Source organism: Lissotriton vulgaris, chromosome 5 (genome assembly GCF_964263255.1).
Source record: "Lissotriton vulgaris chromosome 5, aLisVul1.2, whole genome shotgun sequence".
NCBI classification, from domain to species: domain Eukaryota; kingdom Metazoa; phylum Chordata; class Amphibia; order Caudata; family Salamandridae; genus Lissotriton; species Lissotriton vulgaris.
The window spans coordinates 1,760,751,990-1,760,772,022 of NC_141693.1; the positions used below are offsets into that span (position 1 = coordinate 1,760,751,990).

The 20,033-nt window shown below is 44.8% G+C and overlaps 1 protein-coding gene across 8 annotated transcripts in view; it reads right to left on the bottom strand.

Moving 5' to 3' along the window:
* Nucleotides 1-20,033, bottom strand: part of TMEM106A (transmembrane protein 106A) — a 358,070-nt gene that overhangs the window by 283,625 nt on the left and 54,412 nt on the right. For 3 of the 8 annotated variants that reach the window (XM_086924021.1, XM_086924024.1, XM_086924028.1), the window contains one exon: nucleotides 2,901-3,115. In XM_086924021.1, the coding sequence (XP_086780147.1) occupies nucleotides 2,901-3,093 (193 nt within the window). In that variant the 5' untranslated portion in view covers nucleotides 3,094-3,115. Of the gene's footprint in view, nucleotides 1-2,900; nucleotides 3,116-6,737; nucleotides 6,898-6,989; nucleotides 7,030-20,033 lie in introns of those variants that run through there. The other 5 variants (XM_086924025.1, XM_086924026.1, XM_086924023.1 and 2 more) reach the window with 4 other exon arrangements.

The following is a 20,033-nucleotide window of genomic DNA, read 5'->3' on the forward strand; positions in this document are numbered from 1 at the left end:
AGGTGGTTAGAATGACCACGTGCCTCATTTACGAAGCGAAAGGCTTTGGAAGTTGTCCTAGTTCATTTCCACTGAACCCCAAGAGTGCGGATTTTAAGTTGGTCCGACAGAGCACACACCTATAAGGATTTAAACACATGTGCATCTAAATGGAGATTGGGAACTTGAACTTTCAGATGGCTTTATGGCTCAGCCACCAGTCTTCGTCGAGACGAGGCCTAAACGCCAGAGGTTCTGACTGTAGAACTGGAGAAGTTGGGGAACCAGGTTCGAGTCCTGGCTTCGACTCCTCGCGAGCTAGCTAATTAATGTCTCCCTCTAGCCTAAACACAAAAAATACATAACTTGCATACAGTGAACTGTTGCTCGTGTAAATCGCTCTAATGCCCTAGACCTAAATGCGTTCAATACAAGATTGCAAAAAAACAAACCCATAAATCACCTTTCAAACCAGGAGGCCGGGTTCTAATCGGGTGTTGCGTCTCCAAAAGTGCGTGATCCTGGATACATCAGCGGGTCTCATGTCCTTGAGCCGAACGCCCCTAATCTAACATTTTACTTTCGCAGAAAGAAGCAAATGCATCTCTAAGGCCGTTTAGAACGAACTTTTTGTTTGAATGTAACAATGTGCCTGGCCGTTTGTGGGGAAACTAACACGCTACGTAAGGTTATGCACACGTGCATAAATCGAGCACACGGCTTTTGCTGCTCGTGTAAAGCAGCAAATCACGAAAACTGAACTGAGACCTACAGTGCCGGCAATGCCGGACCAGACACGGGGGCGTTCCCGGCGTCCCGTGACGTCGGCAAAAGCCAAAGAATGTCGGGAACGCCCCCGTGTCTGGTCCGGCATTGACGGACAGGCCCCTCGTCCAATGGCAAGGCTCCGTTTACGGAGCCAGCCAATCAATGACGAGGGCCGAACAAAGCCACACTACAGTTCTCATCAGGTTTTCGCCTGCGCCGAAAAGATGCGCAGAGCGCATCTTTGGCGAGGCGAAACCTAAAAAGCGGTGTCTGTGGGGTGGAGCTCAGGAACTCAGTCTTGGAGTGGACGCACTCGCGGGACAACTTTGGTGCCCGAAGAGATTACTCCCCAAGCCCCGGTCTGCGGGTTCCCGAGTTGGTGTTTAGTGCTTGGCCCAGGGATGTTGAAGTCTCCGGTGCTGAAAATGAATCTGGTGAGGTGCTTTGTACATTAACTGTTTATATACCTGTATGCACAGTTTCATATTTATGTATATAGTGTGGTGTATTCATTGTTTATTGCCTTTCACTCGGTGCCTAAGACTTTATTAGTTTCAGTGACTTATTGCCTTTGCCTACAATATTAATAAAGCTCATTTTGACCTCCAGTGGAGTGTTGGAGTTTCTCTGTGAGTAAGTGGTGTGCGTAAGTTCAGATTACGCAAGTGGGCAAAGAAATACAGGCGCAGAAAGAAAGAACTGATGTCAGAGCACAGGAGTAGCATCTAATGTGTCTCCGCTCCATTACATCCGGGGAGAACAAGGTCCATGTGAGCTACACGTTTCCTAATAGCATGTGTGGGCACTATTGTAAAACTTTCATATATAATTTTGCGCCTGGGGAATATTCTAAAGGTGAGGAATCTGCAGTTAGAAGTGTCCATCAGAACTAACAAGACATTAGTCCAATACTATGATTCTGATCCCTTAAGGGGCATACTGATGAACTAAAGGAAAATACCTGTGAAGGAGAACCAAGATTACAAGTAGGTAATTGTGCATTCTCCATCAGGGAGTCTATGTCATATGCATGAATGATAGAACAAGACAGCATGTTCAGCCCAGATTTGAAAGCATGAAATAAAAATCAACGTAAGGAATCACCAAGCAAACACTTTGCAATGCCCAACACACTTGGTTATCTATTTTGAGATCAACGTGTCTACAGTACAGCCATTTCCCTCCGAAAGTAATACACACCACAAACTTGGAATAAAAGAGGACTGGAATGGGTGAAGGGTTTCTTGTGGGGGATGGATGAACATAAGCAAATACCATGCACTTTTAGTGAACACAGTAATATTGTTAAAAAAAGGGCAAGCTCCACCAAGTCCAACTCAGATTTTTTATATAGTGCTATTTGACAAATTAAATAAATAAATGTAAATTCTTATATTTATTTAAAAAAAGGAAGGAAGTAAATGTCACTTTCTCGCAATCCTACTTCTTCATCATGAGTAGCCTCTTCCCACTGAAGCATTTCAGCTTATGTGCAGATTAGCAGAAAAATATCATAAACTCCCCGCAGGACACCAGAACAAATTTAAACTGAAACTCAGATCACAAAATTAAATGCAAGGTAGGCAGAAAATAGTCAGACTGAATTAGTCTTACTATCAATTTAAATGTTTCTATAACTATCTACTCCCTAAGGGTTCTGTAAAACTAGAAGTGCAAGCCCTGCTTAAAAAAAAATTAAACTCTCTGGTAAGTTCTCTAATTTTAGAATGCTTACAGTTATTCACTGCCCGAATGGCATGACTAAGATTATTGCCCAAAATATGGTTACTCCCACCTTCATCTGTTTTCTGGAAGCGTATTTCATAAGGACAATTACTTTAATCCAGAATTACTTTAATCCAGAAGAACGTGTATTTAAATTTTCTTGCGTTTACTTGAAAACAACTATCAAATAAAAAAGGTACATCCTAAGTTACCCACCTCCCAAAACCATCGGTAAGAGGAAAAATGTATACTACCCTAAATATTATTACTCCCACTCATCTGTTTAATGTATACCACTTTGTAAAGAAGAACCACCGTTTAAAAAAAAACAATCAGAACTTGCATGTTGTTTCTGTTACTTGAAAAAAAGTGTGGAAAAAATTATCATTTATATTTATCTCCAGATTCCTCCAGAAATGTATACATACCCCGGGGAATTCGTCCTGTTCCATGACATGTGAAGCAGGTGGCGTGACTTTCAATTATCTCGTAAGAGGACGGTGAAGCTCCTCCCTCCTCATTAACGCTCAAATAGGGGGAGATTTTCTCCTCATCAGAACTTTGGCTCGATAAAATAGGTGTGACCTCTCCATTTTTTAGGGTGTCGATTTGATTTCCCATGCTTTACTGTTACTCACTAAACCTAAAAGAAAATATTGATCAAGTAAATTTCCAAACTGCATAATGTAAACTGAACAGTCTTCAAGCCCTTAATTGAAATCAAAACTCTTGAAAGAATTCAAGCAAGCCCCATGTTGCTCGTCAAAGTCTACTAACTCTACTCAGCAAGGGTGAGAAAGTGGTTTTACGTCCTCCGCCAATTAGAACCATGAACCAGCTGGAATGGATGTTTTGATAACTAAATGCTTGACCAGTTTAGTATACACAAGTTTGAGGTGAAATGCCCTCTGACCATGTATCACAAGTTTAAATATCTGGCCTACAAAAACAGTTAAGTTTCACTGAAATTTAGATGATGAAGAGAACGTATTACATCCAGTCAGGAAACCCTAGACCAGCGTTTCACAAACTGTGGGTTGCGAGCTGATTCTTCGTGGGTCACAAAAGCCAAACCAATAAAGACGCCTGGTTATTGGTTTGGCTTTTAAAGTGACTGGTCCAATGTCAAGCTGTTTCTTTTGCTGCTTATTTTTGTAACGTTTACAAACTTCTGTCAATGTGCAGTCAGAGAAAGATAAGTAAAAGGACTTATGTGGTCATCACGCTGGGGCACATGAAGTGAAAAAGTAGCCAATTTTTGTAACACACAACAAAAGGTAAATACCTTGAAGTGAACTGTAAACATTTAGCAGTTAGAAAAGAAAAAAAAGAAGTACATTTCTTGGTAATTCTGAAGTGTGATGGAAACAAAGATTTAAAAATTATCAGAACAAATCAAGATATATTATGTGCAATATAGTTTGAACATTCAAATTGTATGACACTGATGTATGGAGGTACTGTTCCTATAGCAGAAAGCAGGAGGAGGAAGAAGAAGTGGCAGACAAATCAAAGGGGATATTTAGGATTATTTCTTGGTGCACTCACACATCCAAAAGGATATCATGCTTCATCATAGGGTGTTCCCCTTGTAGGGCTGATGATTCAATGCCCTATGGGCCCCACACAGGGTCACTTTATAGGCGATTGTTTTATTTTAAGCTGTAATGAAGTATGCCCGTGAAAGGAGATAGAACATGTGAGGTGCAGGGAGTGTGTGAAATAAGGCAAAGTGAAGTTAATACTATCTAACGATGCCAAATGTTCATGCGGTGGTTCCCTAGGCAAGGTTAAAATAGACGAATGGAGGCTATTGTAAGGGCTCAATGTACCCAAATAGCCTAAATGAGTGGGTGTGGTCAGTTTGAACAACGTGCCAACACCAATTCTCTAACTGACATAGCATATTATTTAGGGTCTCCAGACTACCCCATGACACTTCAACATGGTGGCCGCTGTAACATTGACGTAAGCAGACGCACCAGCAGTCCATCACAATTGACTTAGATATGCCCTCACAACGCTCCTGCGCGCTATTCCATGTGATGTAATCTTTATATTTACATTTGGTCTTTAGACCACGTCTCTATTTATTTTTTTCAGACATTGAGTCAGAATAAGTGCCACTTCAGAGGCTCCCAGTGAAACATTTTCTAGGGCTACAGACGCCCTCATGTACACTCCAAGATGGTTGCCGCTATTACCTTGATGCAAGCAAATGCATGTGCACTAGCCATTAATCACATTTGGCTCCAAAATACCTCGACAGTGCGCGTGACTCTGCCCACTGGTCACCGTGATTCCATGCCTGACCCAGCCCACTAATCTTGTGGCCGCACCGATAACACCTGGCTCCAATTTCTTTAATCACAGATACTTTATATACTGCTTGCTACCCTCTGCTCACTCCCGATCCAGGCGAGCAGAGGGAAGGTCTCTGGCGCTCTTCGTGCAGGACCACGTGAGTACCATTGTGACTTTGAACCTTCGTTTGCCATCACTTTCCAGTGCCTACCGAAGGTCTCTCCCTGGTCTCCTAGATTTACTATACCTTAATTGTTATTACTGTCATTTTTTAACAGTTTAGTAGCTGTGTCCTACCCTTTGCTTTTGACCTAAGGGGAACTACAGATTGGTCCAAAGGGTAAGATCTTTTGCTCTCATCTGAGGACAGCTCACTATATTCTATATGTATAAATATAAGCTTTGAGTTCTATTCGTACCATGTGTGTCCACTTCCCTGACCTGTCTTTTGTGTGCGTTTGTGTGTACACCTCTTTATTTTGTGACAACTTGTCGGTGCCAATAATAGCATGAGCATGTCTACCATTAGAAGACATGATAAAATATTGTGCTAAACTTGAGAAGCACCTCACCATGTAATATGACAATTGGTTTACCTAATGTCTTCTTATATTTCTTTTTTATTTAGGTTGGAAGATCATTTTATTAAGGTATTTTCTTATAGGGGGTTACCCAACACTATCTATCACTTCCTAGGTGTGGGGGAGGGATATTTTATAGGTCCTGTGGAAGTGCCGAGGATCTGGCTGGACCATAAGGCGCAAAACTTGTGACCTGACCACATCCACTCATTTAATTTATTTGAGTATATTGAGCCCTTACAACAGCCTCACTGCGCCGATTTGAACCCTTAAGAGGGAACCACAACATAAAACTTCATTTCAGCAAAAGTCCTGTGCACACGTTAAGGTAGATATAAGTGTGTGTCTGTTTCAAGAAACACAATGTAACAGCAGAAATGGAGACAGGGTAGACACCAGTAGACGGTTTCTTTTAAGGTGAAAATATATTTGAACAGACACTCACTTATATCTACCTTAACGTATGCAAAGAACTTTTGTCGCATTTACTGAGTGGGCCCTTGCCACTCCCATCAGGGGTTATTGGGGTTTCCCTGACCTAGTAGCACCATACCCTCCTTTTTGTTGTAAATTGCTTTAACACACCGCTACCAGATTAGGGCGCCATTCTTCCTGCATACTCAAAACCCTACACAGAACCCTCATTAAACTTAATTTGGTACCCTTAAACAGTTTTAGCTTCAATTCACCCTATTTCACAGACTCACTTCACCCTACACATTCCACGCCCTTACACATGCATGCTTCATTATGGCTTAAAATAAAAAGATCTCTGATAGCATGACCCTTTGTGGAGCCCGTATGGCACTGCAGCACTGGCCCCATGAGGAACACGCCCTATGATGAAGCACGACATCCTTTTTGATGTGTGAGGGCACCAAGAAATTATCCTAAAGATCTACATGGATTTGTCCACCACTTCTTCCTCCTTCTTTCTGTATAGGAAGAGTACCTCCATGCATTAGTGTCTTAGTGGTTTCGCAGCATGGGTTCTGGAGCTTTATTTGCTACCAGTCCCCTCTTCTATTTTATATAACATTAAAACCTTATGCCTGTGCCAATCCAGTAACCATTTCAATGGAAAATTTGCTAAATGTGAATGACAATGCGCTGCCACATGATGCTTTGGTTACATTAAAAGATCCCCTGCCTAATGTCTATTAAAGCTAGGCAGGTTTGCTAAAGTTTGTCAAAATCAGAAGTCAGTTGTGATCGTTAAAAGATTAGGAAGCAATGCCCTAGACATAGACCAGGTTCAAACAACTGCCACTTTAACACAGAAACATTAAAAAGTACAGGTTACTCATACACTGCCAAAAGTGGACACAAACAAATCCAATATATGCAACAACATAGAACGTGGCTCACACACATGCTTACTTCCTGGTCCCTCTGAAGTTCACAACTGACTTTAATGCAGTCACAGACTTGAGAATAATTATCTAGCAAAACGTTAGCTGGTGCTGCAAATCCTCAAAACATACTGGTGTACTCTTGGACTGTAGCCTCTCTGTCGCTGTGTAACTGAATTTCAGCAAACCTATCAAAACAGAGAAAAGATATGTTTTCACCTGAATGCCGTGAACTCTCAGCCATGTCACTGCACTCCAAAATGGTTTAAATGAAACTTGCCAGCAAGAACGAGCGTCTCTACCTTAATGCTCGAACTTAACTGCAAAGAATACAAATATAAATAGGCTATATTATTATTATTTTTACTGTGACTTAAACCCTTAACTACTGGACCATTTCTCTCATGCACCCAAAATGTTAAATGTGTAACATGCATGCAAACGCAGCTAAAACTAAAAATCAATAAACAGTTTTAATAATGGATACACCACTAAAAATTGAATCTATTTTATTTGCAGTGTGGGTAGCTGCGGATTTTGGGCCATATGCACGCACCACTTGTGTGGCTGGGCCTAGTGCTTAAGACCGTAACGGCTCAAACAGTCAATGGGAGTCCCTTCACAAGGGGCAGAGTGGAAAAGTCATAGAAGGGAAGAGGGTAAAGCGCTGCTCCCCCATGTGATAAATAATGTGACACTAACATCAATTTTGCATATGCGGATAACTTAAAAACAAAAATATTTCGGGAGGATACACCACATACAGTACACACGGGCTGCAAAAAGTTCTATTATTGAATGAAACGGAAAGTACAGTGTGAGCCAATGTCCCCAATCAGAGAAACTATGATATATGTGCTCATTTAAGGCAAGACATTGAGCACCGATTTGAACCGGAATAGTACAGTCCCTCTCCCAGGACCGATACCACAATAAGCAACCAGTAGTGCTTTTATTGTGTCCGGTTATAACTTATTAGGTAAGGCAGGCTGGAACCTCTCAAGGAAATTTCCTGGATGTTGCATCAGGCTAGCAGAAGAGCCTGAGGGAGCAAGTACAGCCATGAAGCTCAGCCAATAGGCCTTTTGCTTTAAGTGAAATTTGTCATCAATGCAGTGACATCACACACCAACCCCAGTACACTGCTACATAACCACATGCATTACACTAAGCTGGTAGCCTGGGGGTGCTGATCTCTGTTAAAGTGTGTTTTAAACACGTCTGTGAAAGCAACCTAAAAAGTTTTCATGTTTACTTTGCCCGAAAACTAGGCAGCCCCAACCTCCTTCAACACAAACCCTTTGTCTGCCAATCTACAGTAAATATATATCTGTGAAAGATTATGGTCTGTCACGAAGGCAAGATTTGCACTTTGTGTGTAAACTGCTCAAACCAGTATATAGGATCCACTACTGAAATGCCATTGCTACTTGGTTAGTGCTGTAGGAAAATGCATAGAGCTGTGAGCAAAGCTTGCATTATTGAGAGTGGTCCATTATAAACACATGTAGATATGTTTACACAATGTAACAATGTTAGGCTACTTATGATGCTTCCTGATTTTATGCAGAAGCCTAAAGCAAAATGGGCGATTGCTTTCAAAATAAAATGTACACACAAAATATTGCAGCTTGAAAAAACATTTTTTCTAAATTGTTATGCAACTTTAGATACCATTTTTTGGAGGTGTCATTTACCCCCTTAAGTGCTGCTGACGGCCAATGGTCGTCAGCAGCGCTACCTCCCCAGTGCTGCGCACGACCATTGAACGTCCATTCAGCACTAGTTCTAATGGACAGCGCAGCACTGGGGAGAAATGTTTACACGCAGCTAAGGTGGTAAAACTTGTTTGATGCATGCCATTTCAAAACAATTGAGAGGGAATCAGTGTAAAACAATAACTGGCAACATGTAAATAAGTTAGAAGCCCAATTTCTAAAAACTAAAAAGTTCACCCATTCCAGACTGGTAACCGGGGTTGCAAAAAGGAACATGGCAGGGGCATCATGGTTTAGGGGGGGTGGGGGGATAGGGGGAATTGGACTGCTCCAAAGACTGGAGACTGGAAGAGAGATGTGGACTGGTGCCAGCAGGTCGAAAAGGTTATTTACAAAAGCAGGGGCTGTCCCTAGAAGTGGGAAAAGATATGGACTGCATGGACCAAATACAGAAAAAATCATGAGGAGCATGGATGGGTGGAATTGAGGGTGGGGAATAGAAATAGGCGTTTAACGTGGACAATCTCCTCCTTTTATTGTATATTAGGGTCTCGCCTGGCGTTCGCAGCGCACAGCGCTGCTCTCGTTTATCGGGGGTCTTTGGTAACCGATTCAGCCAAAGCGGAATATGCACGCTTATCGATCGACAGAAATGTGCACGTGGACAGGCCAACGCCATTTTGTTTGAATTTCGGCCCAGAGTTTACTTGAATGCAGCTTAACTTATGGTGTGCTGCCCTCTAGTGGACTCATGACAATCTTCAGGGCAGCAGCAGCACCTGACCTAATCAACAAAATTTTCAATGCTTGTCTTCGCCCTGTGTCTTCCTTCTTGTCTATGTCTCCCTGTTCTCGTTATCTGCCTCTTTCTCATATCATTTGCCTCCCAATCTTCCTATCCACTCTCCTTTTCTACAGCTGTCAATGTCTCCCTCATTTCCCTGCCCTTTCGTGTCCGGGTCTCCTCCCTTCACCCTTTGTCTACTCTTGCTTGTCTGGTGCCGTCGCATCTTTTTTAACCTCCCCCTTCTCGCTTGGATTCTCTCTTCTGTGGTCTCCTGTCCCCCCCCTTCCCCCCTGCCCCTTTCGGGATCTCAACGTTTCCAAGTCTCTGTCTCCTCTCTCAATAACAACTCCATGCTTGTTGTAAAAGTTAACGTAGAGGAACACATGAATAATTCAGGAAGTTCAGCGGTCAATCTCCATTTCTGGCTTCAGCTTCGAACTTTACAGCTGGTGCACGGCGGGTTTTAGTACAACTTAAAACAATTCATCGTCTAGTTCAGCTGTTTTGCATCTGTTGCTAATTTTCAGATCGTGGTCATATATTTTTTATAAACCTGGTATTACAAATTCTGTCAATACCCTTTGCAGATGCCATTCATTCCTTTGGAAAATATGTGGCCAGATGGCTAGCACACTTTGTTGTACAATCGAAAGAACCCTTGTACCGAGAACCAGACTATTTCGCCTTAAAGTAACCTTTTTAAAAGATTAAGCTAGCGAAGCTGGAAGTAATGGCTAAAGCTGTGTTTCACCTGAGAGCAACGTGTGAAGTGAAAACAAAGGATCTCCTAGAACTCTGTGACCCTCCAGTTTTGTAAGACAGCAGTAGACAGACAGACACACACACACACACACCCCTCCTCACACACACACCCCTCCTCACACGCACACCCCTCCTCACATACACACCCCTCCTCACATACACACCCCTCCTCACATACACACCCCTCCTCACATACACACCCCTCCTCACACACCCCTCCTCACACAAACACACAAACACTACAAACCTCCTCACACACAACTCCACACACTTCACACAGACAACTCTCTCTCTCTCTTCCACACACACACACACACACACCCCACTCCACATATGGCACACACACAGCTCTCTCTCTCTCCTTCTCTCTATCAGACACCCCCCCCCTTCCAGGTATCTCACACCCATACCTTACACATTTTTTTTATCTGGAAAATAAAAATATATTATCACACAACCGATTTTGCAGCATTTATCAAGAAGTGGGCTTGGGACGCAAGATAGTGACAAAACAAATTATTGCAACTGTGGATTTTAGTATTTTTGTATAAGAGGCTGCCACAACTTTGATCAATATTTTATTAGACACAATTGAGTATCTTTCTGTGGCTTCTGTATCACCGTCTTAGAGGTTTATACAGAGATTCATGTGCTTAAAACCACTTCCTTCGCCGTTGTTTGAGTATCACACTCCCCTGAAACGAAGGCGGCCATCGTTGGATGAAACAATTTTAGTGTGTATTAGAGGAACCTACCTTGTCTGCTTATTATACTCGTTGCTCTAGGACAGGGGTGTAGTGAGAGCTACTTGTGTTCAATGAAAATCCTCCTGAGCTACCTATATTTTTAGAGATGTAGTAATAACCACATCAGACACGATTACTGGCCACCATATGCAAGATTACTAGCAGTGATGATCTTCGTGCTTTAGGCATTGTTGCAAGCAGAAATGTAAACAAGCATTGAAAATGCAACAGGTCTCGCCTTTGATGAAGTTAAAGCCATTTGCTTTGCTAATGGTATTGTATAGCAAAGCAAATGGGCTTAACTTAATAAAAGGTGAGACCATTTTTAATGCTTGTTTGAAAAAAGTGACTAAGCTGTAAATGGGTCCCCAGATTTGTTGTCTATTATACTTCATCCTGTAAATGCGATAAATTGAATGGAGCAAGAGGAAATGGTTCGATGAAAAGAATGTCTAACAAGCATTTGCAATGCAATAGGTCTCGCATTAGGAAAGTTTGAGTTATTGGTCTTGTAAATGACAATTTGTTTATTTATGTGCTGGTTTTGAAAATAGCTAAATTAATAGCTTTGTCATTTACAATGCCAATAGTTATAACTTTCGCAAATGTGACACCTATAGCATTTGTAATGCAACAGGTTTTGTATTTACGTGACTTAGATGTATTGGTATTACAAATAATAATTTTTAATTAATTAATACTTAAATAAAAGTGATTGTAATTTATAATGGCAATAGCTTAAACTTTTGTAAATAACTTTTGTGAAGATTATGTTCAGGGTATTTTATTGTGACGAAAATCCAAGAACAGAAGTGAAATATTAACATCTTTTTGTGACATTTGTAATAAAGCTTGAAACATTGAGAGAACATATTTGAACCAGTTGTTGTTGAATGGTTGCACAGATTGATGCTGTGGTAGCGCATAGTGATGTTGTGGTTCCCCCGAGTGATGCTGTGGTGGTGCTGAGTGGTGCTGTGGTGGTGCTGAGCGATAATGTGGTGGTGCTGAGTGATGCTGTGGTGGTGCTGAGTGATGCTGGGGTAGCGCTGAGTGATGCTGTGGTGGCGTTGAGTGATGCTGTGGTGGTGTTGAGTGATGCTCTGGTGGTGTTGAGTGATGCTCTGGTGGTGTTGAGTGATGCTCTGGTGGTGTTGAGTGATGCTGTGGTGGTGCTGAGTGATGCTGTGGTGGTGTGGTGGTGCTGAGTGATGCTGTGGTGGTGCTGAGTGATGCTGTGGTGGTGCTGAGTGATGCTGTGGTGGTGCTGAGTGATGCTGTGGTGGTGCTGAGTGATGCTGTGGTGGTGCTGAGTGATGCTGTGGTGGTGCCGAGTGATGCTGTGGTGGTGAGTGGTGCTGAGTGATGCTGTGGTGGTGCTGAGTGGTGCTGTGGTGGTGCTGAGTGGTGCTGTGGTGGTGCTGAGTGATAATGTGGTGGTGCTGAGTGGTGCTGAGTGATAATGTAGTGGCGCTGAATGATGCTGTGGGGGCGCTGAGTGATGCTGTGGTGGCGCTGAGTGATGCTGTGGGGGCACTGAGTGATGCTGTGGGGCGCTGAATGATGCTGTGGGGGCGCTGAGTGATGCTGTGGTGGTGCTGAGTGGTGCGGTGGTGGTGCTGAGTGGTGCGGTGGTGGTGCTGAGTGGTGCGGTGGTGGTGCTGAGTGATGCTGTGGTGGTGCTGAGTGATGCTGTGGTGGTGCTGAGTGATGCTGTGGTGGTGTTGAGTGATGCTGTGGTGGTGTTGAGTGATGCTGTGGTGGTGCTGAGTGATGCTGTGGTGGTGCTGAGTGATGCTGTGGTGGTGCTGAGTGATGCTGTGGTGGTGCTGAGTGATGCTGTGGTGGTGCTGAGTGATGCTGTGGTGGTGCTGAGTGATGCTGTGGTGGTGCTGAGTGATGCTGTGGTGGTGCTGAGTGATGCTGTGGTGGTGAGCGGTGCTGAGTGATGCTGTGGTGGTGCTGAGTGGTGCTGTGGTGGTGCTGAGTGATAATGTGGTGGTGCTGAGTGATAATGTAGTGGCGCTGAGTGATGCTGTGGGGGCGCTGAGTGATGCTGTGGGGGCGCATAGTGATGCTGTTGGGGCGCATAGTGATGTTGTGGTGCCCCTGAGTGATGCTGTGGTATTGCTGAGTGATGCTGTGGTGTTGCGATAGGAAGGAAGCGGGTGGAAGAGAACAGCAGATCAGCACAGGAGAAGAGAAAAGGGAGTTAGAGAAGGAGACAGGTGAAAGAAGAGCAGATCAGCACAGGAGAAGAGAACAGGGAGTTAGAGAAGGAGGTGGATGAGTGAGGGTGAGAGGGTTGTGAGGGTGAGGGGGTGAGGGTGTGCGAGGTGAGGGTGAGGGTGTGTGAGGGTATGTGAGGGTGAGGGGTGTGTGAGGGTGAGGGGTGTGTGATGGTGAGGGGTGCGAGGGGGTGGGGGGTGTGAGGGTGTGTGGGGGGGTGAGGGGGTGTGAGGGGATGTGAGGGTGAGGGGGTGTGAGGGTGAGGGGGTGTGAGGGTGAGAGGGTGTGAGGGTGAGGGGGTGTGAGGGTGAGGGGGTGTGAGGGTGGGGGGTGTGAAGGTGAGAGGGTGTGAGGGTGAGGGAGGGTGAGGGGGTGTGAGGGTGAGAGGGTGGGTGAGGGGATGTGGGGGTGGGTGAGGGGGGTGTGAGGGGGTGGGTGAGAGGGTGTGTGAGGGTGAGTAAGGGTGAGGGTGTGTGAGGGTGAAAGGGTGGGTGAGGGGGAAAGGGTGGGTGAGGTTGGGTGAGGGTGGTTGAGTGCTGGTGAGTGAGGGTGTGTGAGGGTGAGTGAGGGTGTGTGAGGGTGTGTGAGGGTGAGGGTCCAAAGTAAATGGTGGCAGGGCAGACATCATTGCAGCTGAACACATACACTTACAGGTTTTTCAACAGCATTCAGACCTCCACTTAGGATTTTTCGTATATTAAGTGCTGCATAGCACTTCCTCATAAAAATGTACCACTTGTAGCCTTACGCAGTGTACGAATAAAATTCAGTTTTATTACAGTTGGCACTGAAAACACAGTACGTAAAAGAGGATCAATTAACAAATTAAAGGAACGGATGCGTAGAGGTTTCTCGCAGGGAAGGAAAGCGTACACTTCTTGCTCCTTCAAGATTTACCGGCTTGGCTTTGAAGGACCGACCCTGCTGCTGGGTGTATTTTCAGTCGCGCAGCTCGGTCACCTGTTATCACTCATCAAGTCAGAGTTAAGGATTGCTTACAAACGCAGGTGTGCATGCAGACCTTGGCCCGTGGTTCAGATGCCTGGGGCCTTCCATAGCGCCTGGAAAGTTTCACCAGCGCTCCCTTCCTAAAATGCCACCGTTTACCGAGAATCCAGTGAAATATAAACGCATCATATCAAAAACAATGAACCTCACATTTCACATCACGCAGAGAGTAGGTGCAGTAGCTGACACAAAAGAAAACTAAATATCGCCTAAGGGGTCAGTGCTTTTGGAGCTTTCTTTCCACAGAATGTGTCCCCTAAAACATCAGAATCACGCAGAATATGAGGAGCCTCTAAACACATTAAACAGATCACCAACCTTCTATGTAATGGACAGTTCCTGCAGCGTCAACTCAAATAAACTTCCATTCGTAAGTTATACACTGAATAGCAGAAGAAAACAAGGCAGGAAAACGGATTCCACAGACAAGCAACAGTGATGCAAAGCGGCCGCGAAATAAAAAGAAGCGCCCTCAAACTTTTCGCCACTTCGTGAAACGATGCAGCGGAAACAGTGATTTATATCCAGGAAACGCCCAGCAAATCACTCCTCGAATCGCTAGCATACAGTGCCAATTGGACGCGTAATTTATGGCGCAGCTGCTGGTGACAGCCCCGCCAAAGCCGTCTGAGGCGCGGCGGGCTGACATTTGGAGAAAAAAAAAAATGCTCCCTTGGTTGTTTTTGTTTTTATAAAATTACATTAGCAGGGAGCGTGGTGTTCTTATGCCCATGTCGGGGCACGCCCAGTGGCGTTGAAAGGGTGCATTGGGCCCTAATGCAAAAAAAAATAGGTCTGCTTTCGTCCAGCGAGGCGGTAAATGAAAGAATGTTTGGGGTGCATGAACAATTAAATCTCAAGAGGGCCCTTGTGCCACTGCACCTACGAGCAGGCATAGGGTAGACGGTCGTGCATGGGCTACAAAAATACCTCGAGGCGCTGGTCAGTGTGTTGTGCTCTCGGACTGCTGTACTCCCTGGGCCGGTGCTGCCGGAACAGCTGATACCGGGCTACCTTTCGAGAGGACGTGCCGTTACAGAGCCGTCTACTTTGGAACTATGGAATTATTCGATTCCAGTCTCGGCGTCAGCTCAACATGGTGTGATTCTGGGCAAATCTGTAATCACACAATCTCCCCGTGCCTATGTGAAATGAACGTGACATTGTGTAATGTAAGTGGGGCTCGTGTAAAGAGCTCCAAAACCTTTGGGTAGACTTCGCGCTATATAGAAGTGAACAAAACAAGACAAGGTGAGGCATAGCAGAGTGTGAGGCATAGAAGAGGCAATCAATGTAAATGAATGCCAGATGTGTTGATCTGGAGTAAAGTTCCATGTACAACAGTGACCAGGCTTAGGTGACTGACAGCTGGACCTGGACGCAGCCACAGCCTCCCCCGGGCTGACTGTCTCAGTGAGGCAGCCCAGTTGGCGACATGGTTAAAGGACGGGCTCTCCAGGTCAGGCGGGGGTGGGGTTCTTGTACGGTTGTGGGATGGTGCGCTGGGGAAAGTAGAGGGTGGAGTTCAGCTGATACGTAGTGAAAGATAGTTACTTGTGAATGGAACAGATACTCAGGAAAATGAAAGGAAGTCTGATGTACATGTACATGTTTCCTGTTTCTGTTATGTGCAGTATGTGCTTGCTCTAGGAGACGTTCAATGCGCATGCTTGAAAAGCAGTGTTCTCGCATGTTAGTGTCTATTGGCAAACAAGCCCTTTACCGCTAATGTAATTAAAGCAGGGAATGGGGGAGCGGATCCTTTGAAAGACGACCTAGCGGCCGTCAAAGAAGTAAACAGCAGGGATGTAATTAGGGGGGAGGAGAAGTCGCGCTTGGGTGAATGCCTGAGGCCAAGCTGCCCGTGGGAGGGAGGCTGATGGCTGTGATAGAAGCGCGGTCACAAGCACGTGCACTTCTACAAATCCAGCTCGTAAAAAGTCAGCTTTGTGGATGGGCGGCATTAGGTCTCTCTGCGAGACCTAAAAAAACGAAATAAAAAATATAAATAACAAAGTGAATCCACAGGTATAGGTCCTTGCATTGGTGCAGATTTAGGACTTTCAGTAATGTATTCACATGTTTATGCCTAGAAACCATACTATACAAATTCATATTTACTGATGCAAAAATCGGTTGAACTACTGAAAATTCACTTTTCCTGAACCCTGAAAAACCTTTTACATCCACCCTTGCCAGCTCCCAACCTCGATTGTGAAAAGGGATGTGAAGGAGTTAGTGAATATCCTTATACATAGGAGGTTAGTTAGTGACTGTGCAATCACTCACAGGCCATTCAGCCCCCTGTGCAGATTTGCAGTAATATCCGAAAATCAGAGTTTTGCTAGAATCCAAACAACGATATAAATGAACATAAATAGAGAATCTGTTGTCAGAGCTCTGATATAATAAGAATGCAGCCATAATTTGAAACGTCGCTGTATGGCACCAAAAGGGACAAGTGGATGTTTGTTTTAACAAGGCAAGTAGATTTTTTGCAGCACTAAGTTCCTTGGGCAAGCAAATATTTGATAACATTCCACACCTCTGTGTGATTTTTAATGTTCAAATACAGAAAGCGATAAATTAAAACCTTCTTGCAGCATTCATTCAGAGCAATTTCAGGCACCTGTGGCGTAACATAGGCCCCCGCAGCTCCCGCGGTGCTGGGGGCCTCGAACCCAGGGGGCACCATCAGCACAATACCCTGGCCTGAGAGCTCCTGAAAGAGTCTGGAGAGGTGCCCCGCCACGTACTTTGCATGGGGGCCCCTCAAGTTTCGTTATGCCACTGCCAGGAACACTAACTGAATGTATATGCACAAATATGGACCGCGACAGACTTGCTCGGGGGAATTGCCAGCACCAATAGTACCTGTCTGATGGAAATAGGAGAGGAAGAAGATGAAAATGAATAGAAGAATGGAGAGAGTTGAATAGAAGAGCTGAGGATGGCTTTTCCATTAAAAAAAGAAAACCCAAACAGGATCATCATAATGCCAGGCTTGCAAAGGAGTCCATAGACAAGCAGTAGAAAAATGCTTGCTGCACTGAAAAAAATATTTTTATTTGGTACAAATACAATTTATGAGATAAGTAACTGGATGCCATAAAAAGTGTTGCAATTGTCGTTTTTAAAATGTAAACTAGTCTCAAGCTTTACGACGGAAGCACTTTCTTGGAGCTGTAAAGATACACCGACCAGCAAGTAGCATAAGGTAAGACATACTAGAGTATTGCTATGGGCTGCTTCAAGATGTCAATCACAAGGTTTTTAAAAAAATGGCTGAAGGAAGCGGATTCAAACAAGTAAATAGCTCTTGTGGGCGTACCAAAAACACCCTCTCTTCATAGTGGAAACAATAGGTTTTGCATACAGCTGCACTGTCAAGCCAGGCAAACATTTCAATTCTGAGGCAGAGCTGGTACGAGGAAGAAGGGTTGCTATTCGGAGAGCTTCTATTTGGTTCCAACACCAGGGGATCATTCTCAGAGAGAGGCATGTTACGAGACTTGCTCTGGCCAACTATGGAGACGGAAAGAAGTAGAAGATTAAGAGATGCCCTTTATTTTCAGCAGATTATCTTCACAGACAAGCAAATATCAAATTCCCACTAACACTGCTTTCAGTAAGGAGCTAAGGGAAATAGTCACAGATTCAGTAAGTTCTGAATTATTAAGTTTTGGAAGAGAGGAGCGCTTAAGGATATATCCAAATACAAAGTGCAGCTTCAGCCTACAATTCAGTCTCCAGAGGTTGCATGTCTGATGAACAGTGTATGACCATGCAGGACCTAGATATGGTCATACTGGAGACTTATAATGGGAAAAATGAAGGTGTGAAGAAGGAGGACTGCTGCTAGTTGGTGTAGCGTGGTCTGTAGCAATTGATTTCGATGTAGGAGGACAGCATCTCTCCCATTTGTTCAAAAGAGATTAGAATTGAATTTCAAAGGTTTAAAGGTTATCTTTCAAAGCCTGAATCATGACTTTGCTGCCCTTCAAAAGGGAAGTGGCTAACATTAAAGGAGCAATTGTTATTTTTCTTTCATTAGGTATTTTTAATTATGGAAGATCTTTTGGTTATTAGAGACTGTTTACTTCCAAGTAAGTATCTAAGTTTTGATGAAGAATATGATGTCTGTTTTCAGCCAACCTTATCAGCAGCCAAAAGTGGTGAAGGAAAGTAGAATCTGATTTCATGGTTACCCCATGGGCTGCAGCGGGTATTATGCCACCCATGAGAGACCCGTCAAACTGTGACTACAGGCCTGCCATTGCAGCCTGTTTAAGTTGGTGCTAGCACCCCTTACAACAGATAAGTTTCCTTATTTCTAGTCATTACACTTAAAACCTATAAGTCACCCCTATGGCAGACTCTTCAGTCTTGAGAGGTAGGGTGCGGAGCAGGCCAGCTCTGCAAACACATGAGTCGATTTGTCAGGCTTTGCGGTCAGCCATTTAATACATCTAGTGGACATCAAGTCAATTACGAGATGTCTAACTATATATTGGCTGTATAACCAGACATGTTTGGAAATCTAGCCTAACACCAATTTCAGTATTGGATGTAGGATCTCATGGACAGGGGGCTCCCTCAAGGTGCCCTCTGTATTCCCATTACCAGTCTGCCAGGGTCTTACAGCAAGCTAGTGCTGCTGCCAACCGCAGACACGTTTCTGCCCTCCTGCTGCTGAGCTGTGCGGGAGGTGTGACCAACTCCCAGACAGGACTTGGTGTATTGGGCTGGGGTGGGGTGGGGGCGCTTGCCAGTGCCACTAGACTGCTTTAACATAACATAATATAACGTGTATTTGTACAGCGCACGTTCACCCGAAGCTATTTTGGGACTGAATAGTAAATTATTATTTTTACCCAACTCCAAAGGTACTCATTTTATCGACCTCAGATGGATTAAAGGTTGAGTGGACCTGTCAGGATTTGAACCGGTGACCATGAGGTCAAACACAAGGCCCTGCAGAGGACACATTAGCCCACTGAGCCACAAGACCCAGCATATTTGGTGCCCTCCTTGCATACTCCAGTTTGAGCAAGTTCAGTTATCCGTTGACTCCCGTTCTGATGAAAAACTGGACAAAAGACATGGGAGTATCCTCCCCTCTGTCCAGACCCTCCTTTGGGAGGAATCCTTGATTTGTCCAAACGCTTTCCCTAGCATACTTAATAGCTTAACTGTAGGTGTAGATTCGTCGGGGGACAAAATACAAACATGAAACCACTTCAACTTCAACCGCCTGGGCACCTTGGATTTCGTTGGACTTTGCCTGGAATCAAGACTGCACCAAGGAAGACTCCTGCTGCTCCTGGTCTCGTCGTCCAGCCAGTCTTCTGCAACGTCTGTGCCTGTGCTCCATCCAGGTTCCTCTCACTCCCCTGCATCTGCAGGCACTGTAACAAAGCTGACCAGTCTGCGGTTCCAGACATTCTACGGACTGTGAATGGCCTAGCAACACAGCTGGTGATTCTGCAACTCCCTCGGGCCTGCACTGTCCCCTCAGCAAGTTTGAGGCTAGAATCCCTTGTCAGAACCACTGGAACAGAACTCATGTGCACCACATCGGCTTGCCATTGTCAAGGCCTGTTGGCTCTGTCCTTCAGAGATCTTCGGGCTACAAGAAGCTCAAACCTTCAGCATCTGGTCTTACCAAGATCATCTTCCTCACCACATCCTCTGCACCGTGGGCCAGCATTTTAGATGAGCTGCTCAAGGTCCTCTTGCGACTCCTGTGCCTTCGGCCTGTGGGTCCTCTTGAGGTTCTTCTTTGGCTTCAGTGGGCTCTCCTGCTTGTTCTGGGCCTGCTCCGACTCGCCTGCACTTGGCGAGTCCCTTGGACTTTGCTGGCCCAAACACTGCACCTTCTTCATTTACCACGTCTATTGCTGCTGCCAAGGCTTGTTGGTACTACCGCCGGACGCTGATGCCCTGGTTGGGGACTACCTACGAGGGACAGCTCGTAAACAGCTCCTGGTCTTCCACAGCGTCACCTGGTCCTCACAGCTACTGCGACAAGGTCATCACTCCTGCATCTTCCATCATCAGTCTTCCGAGCCTCA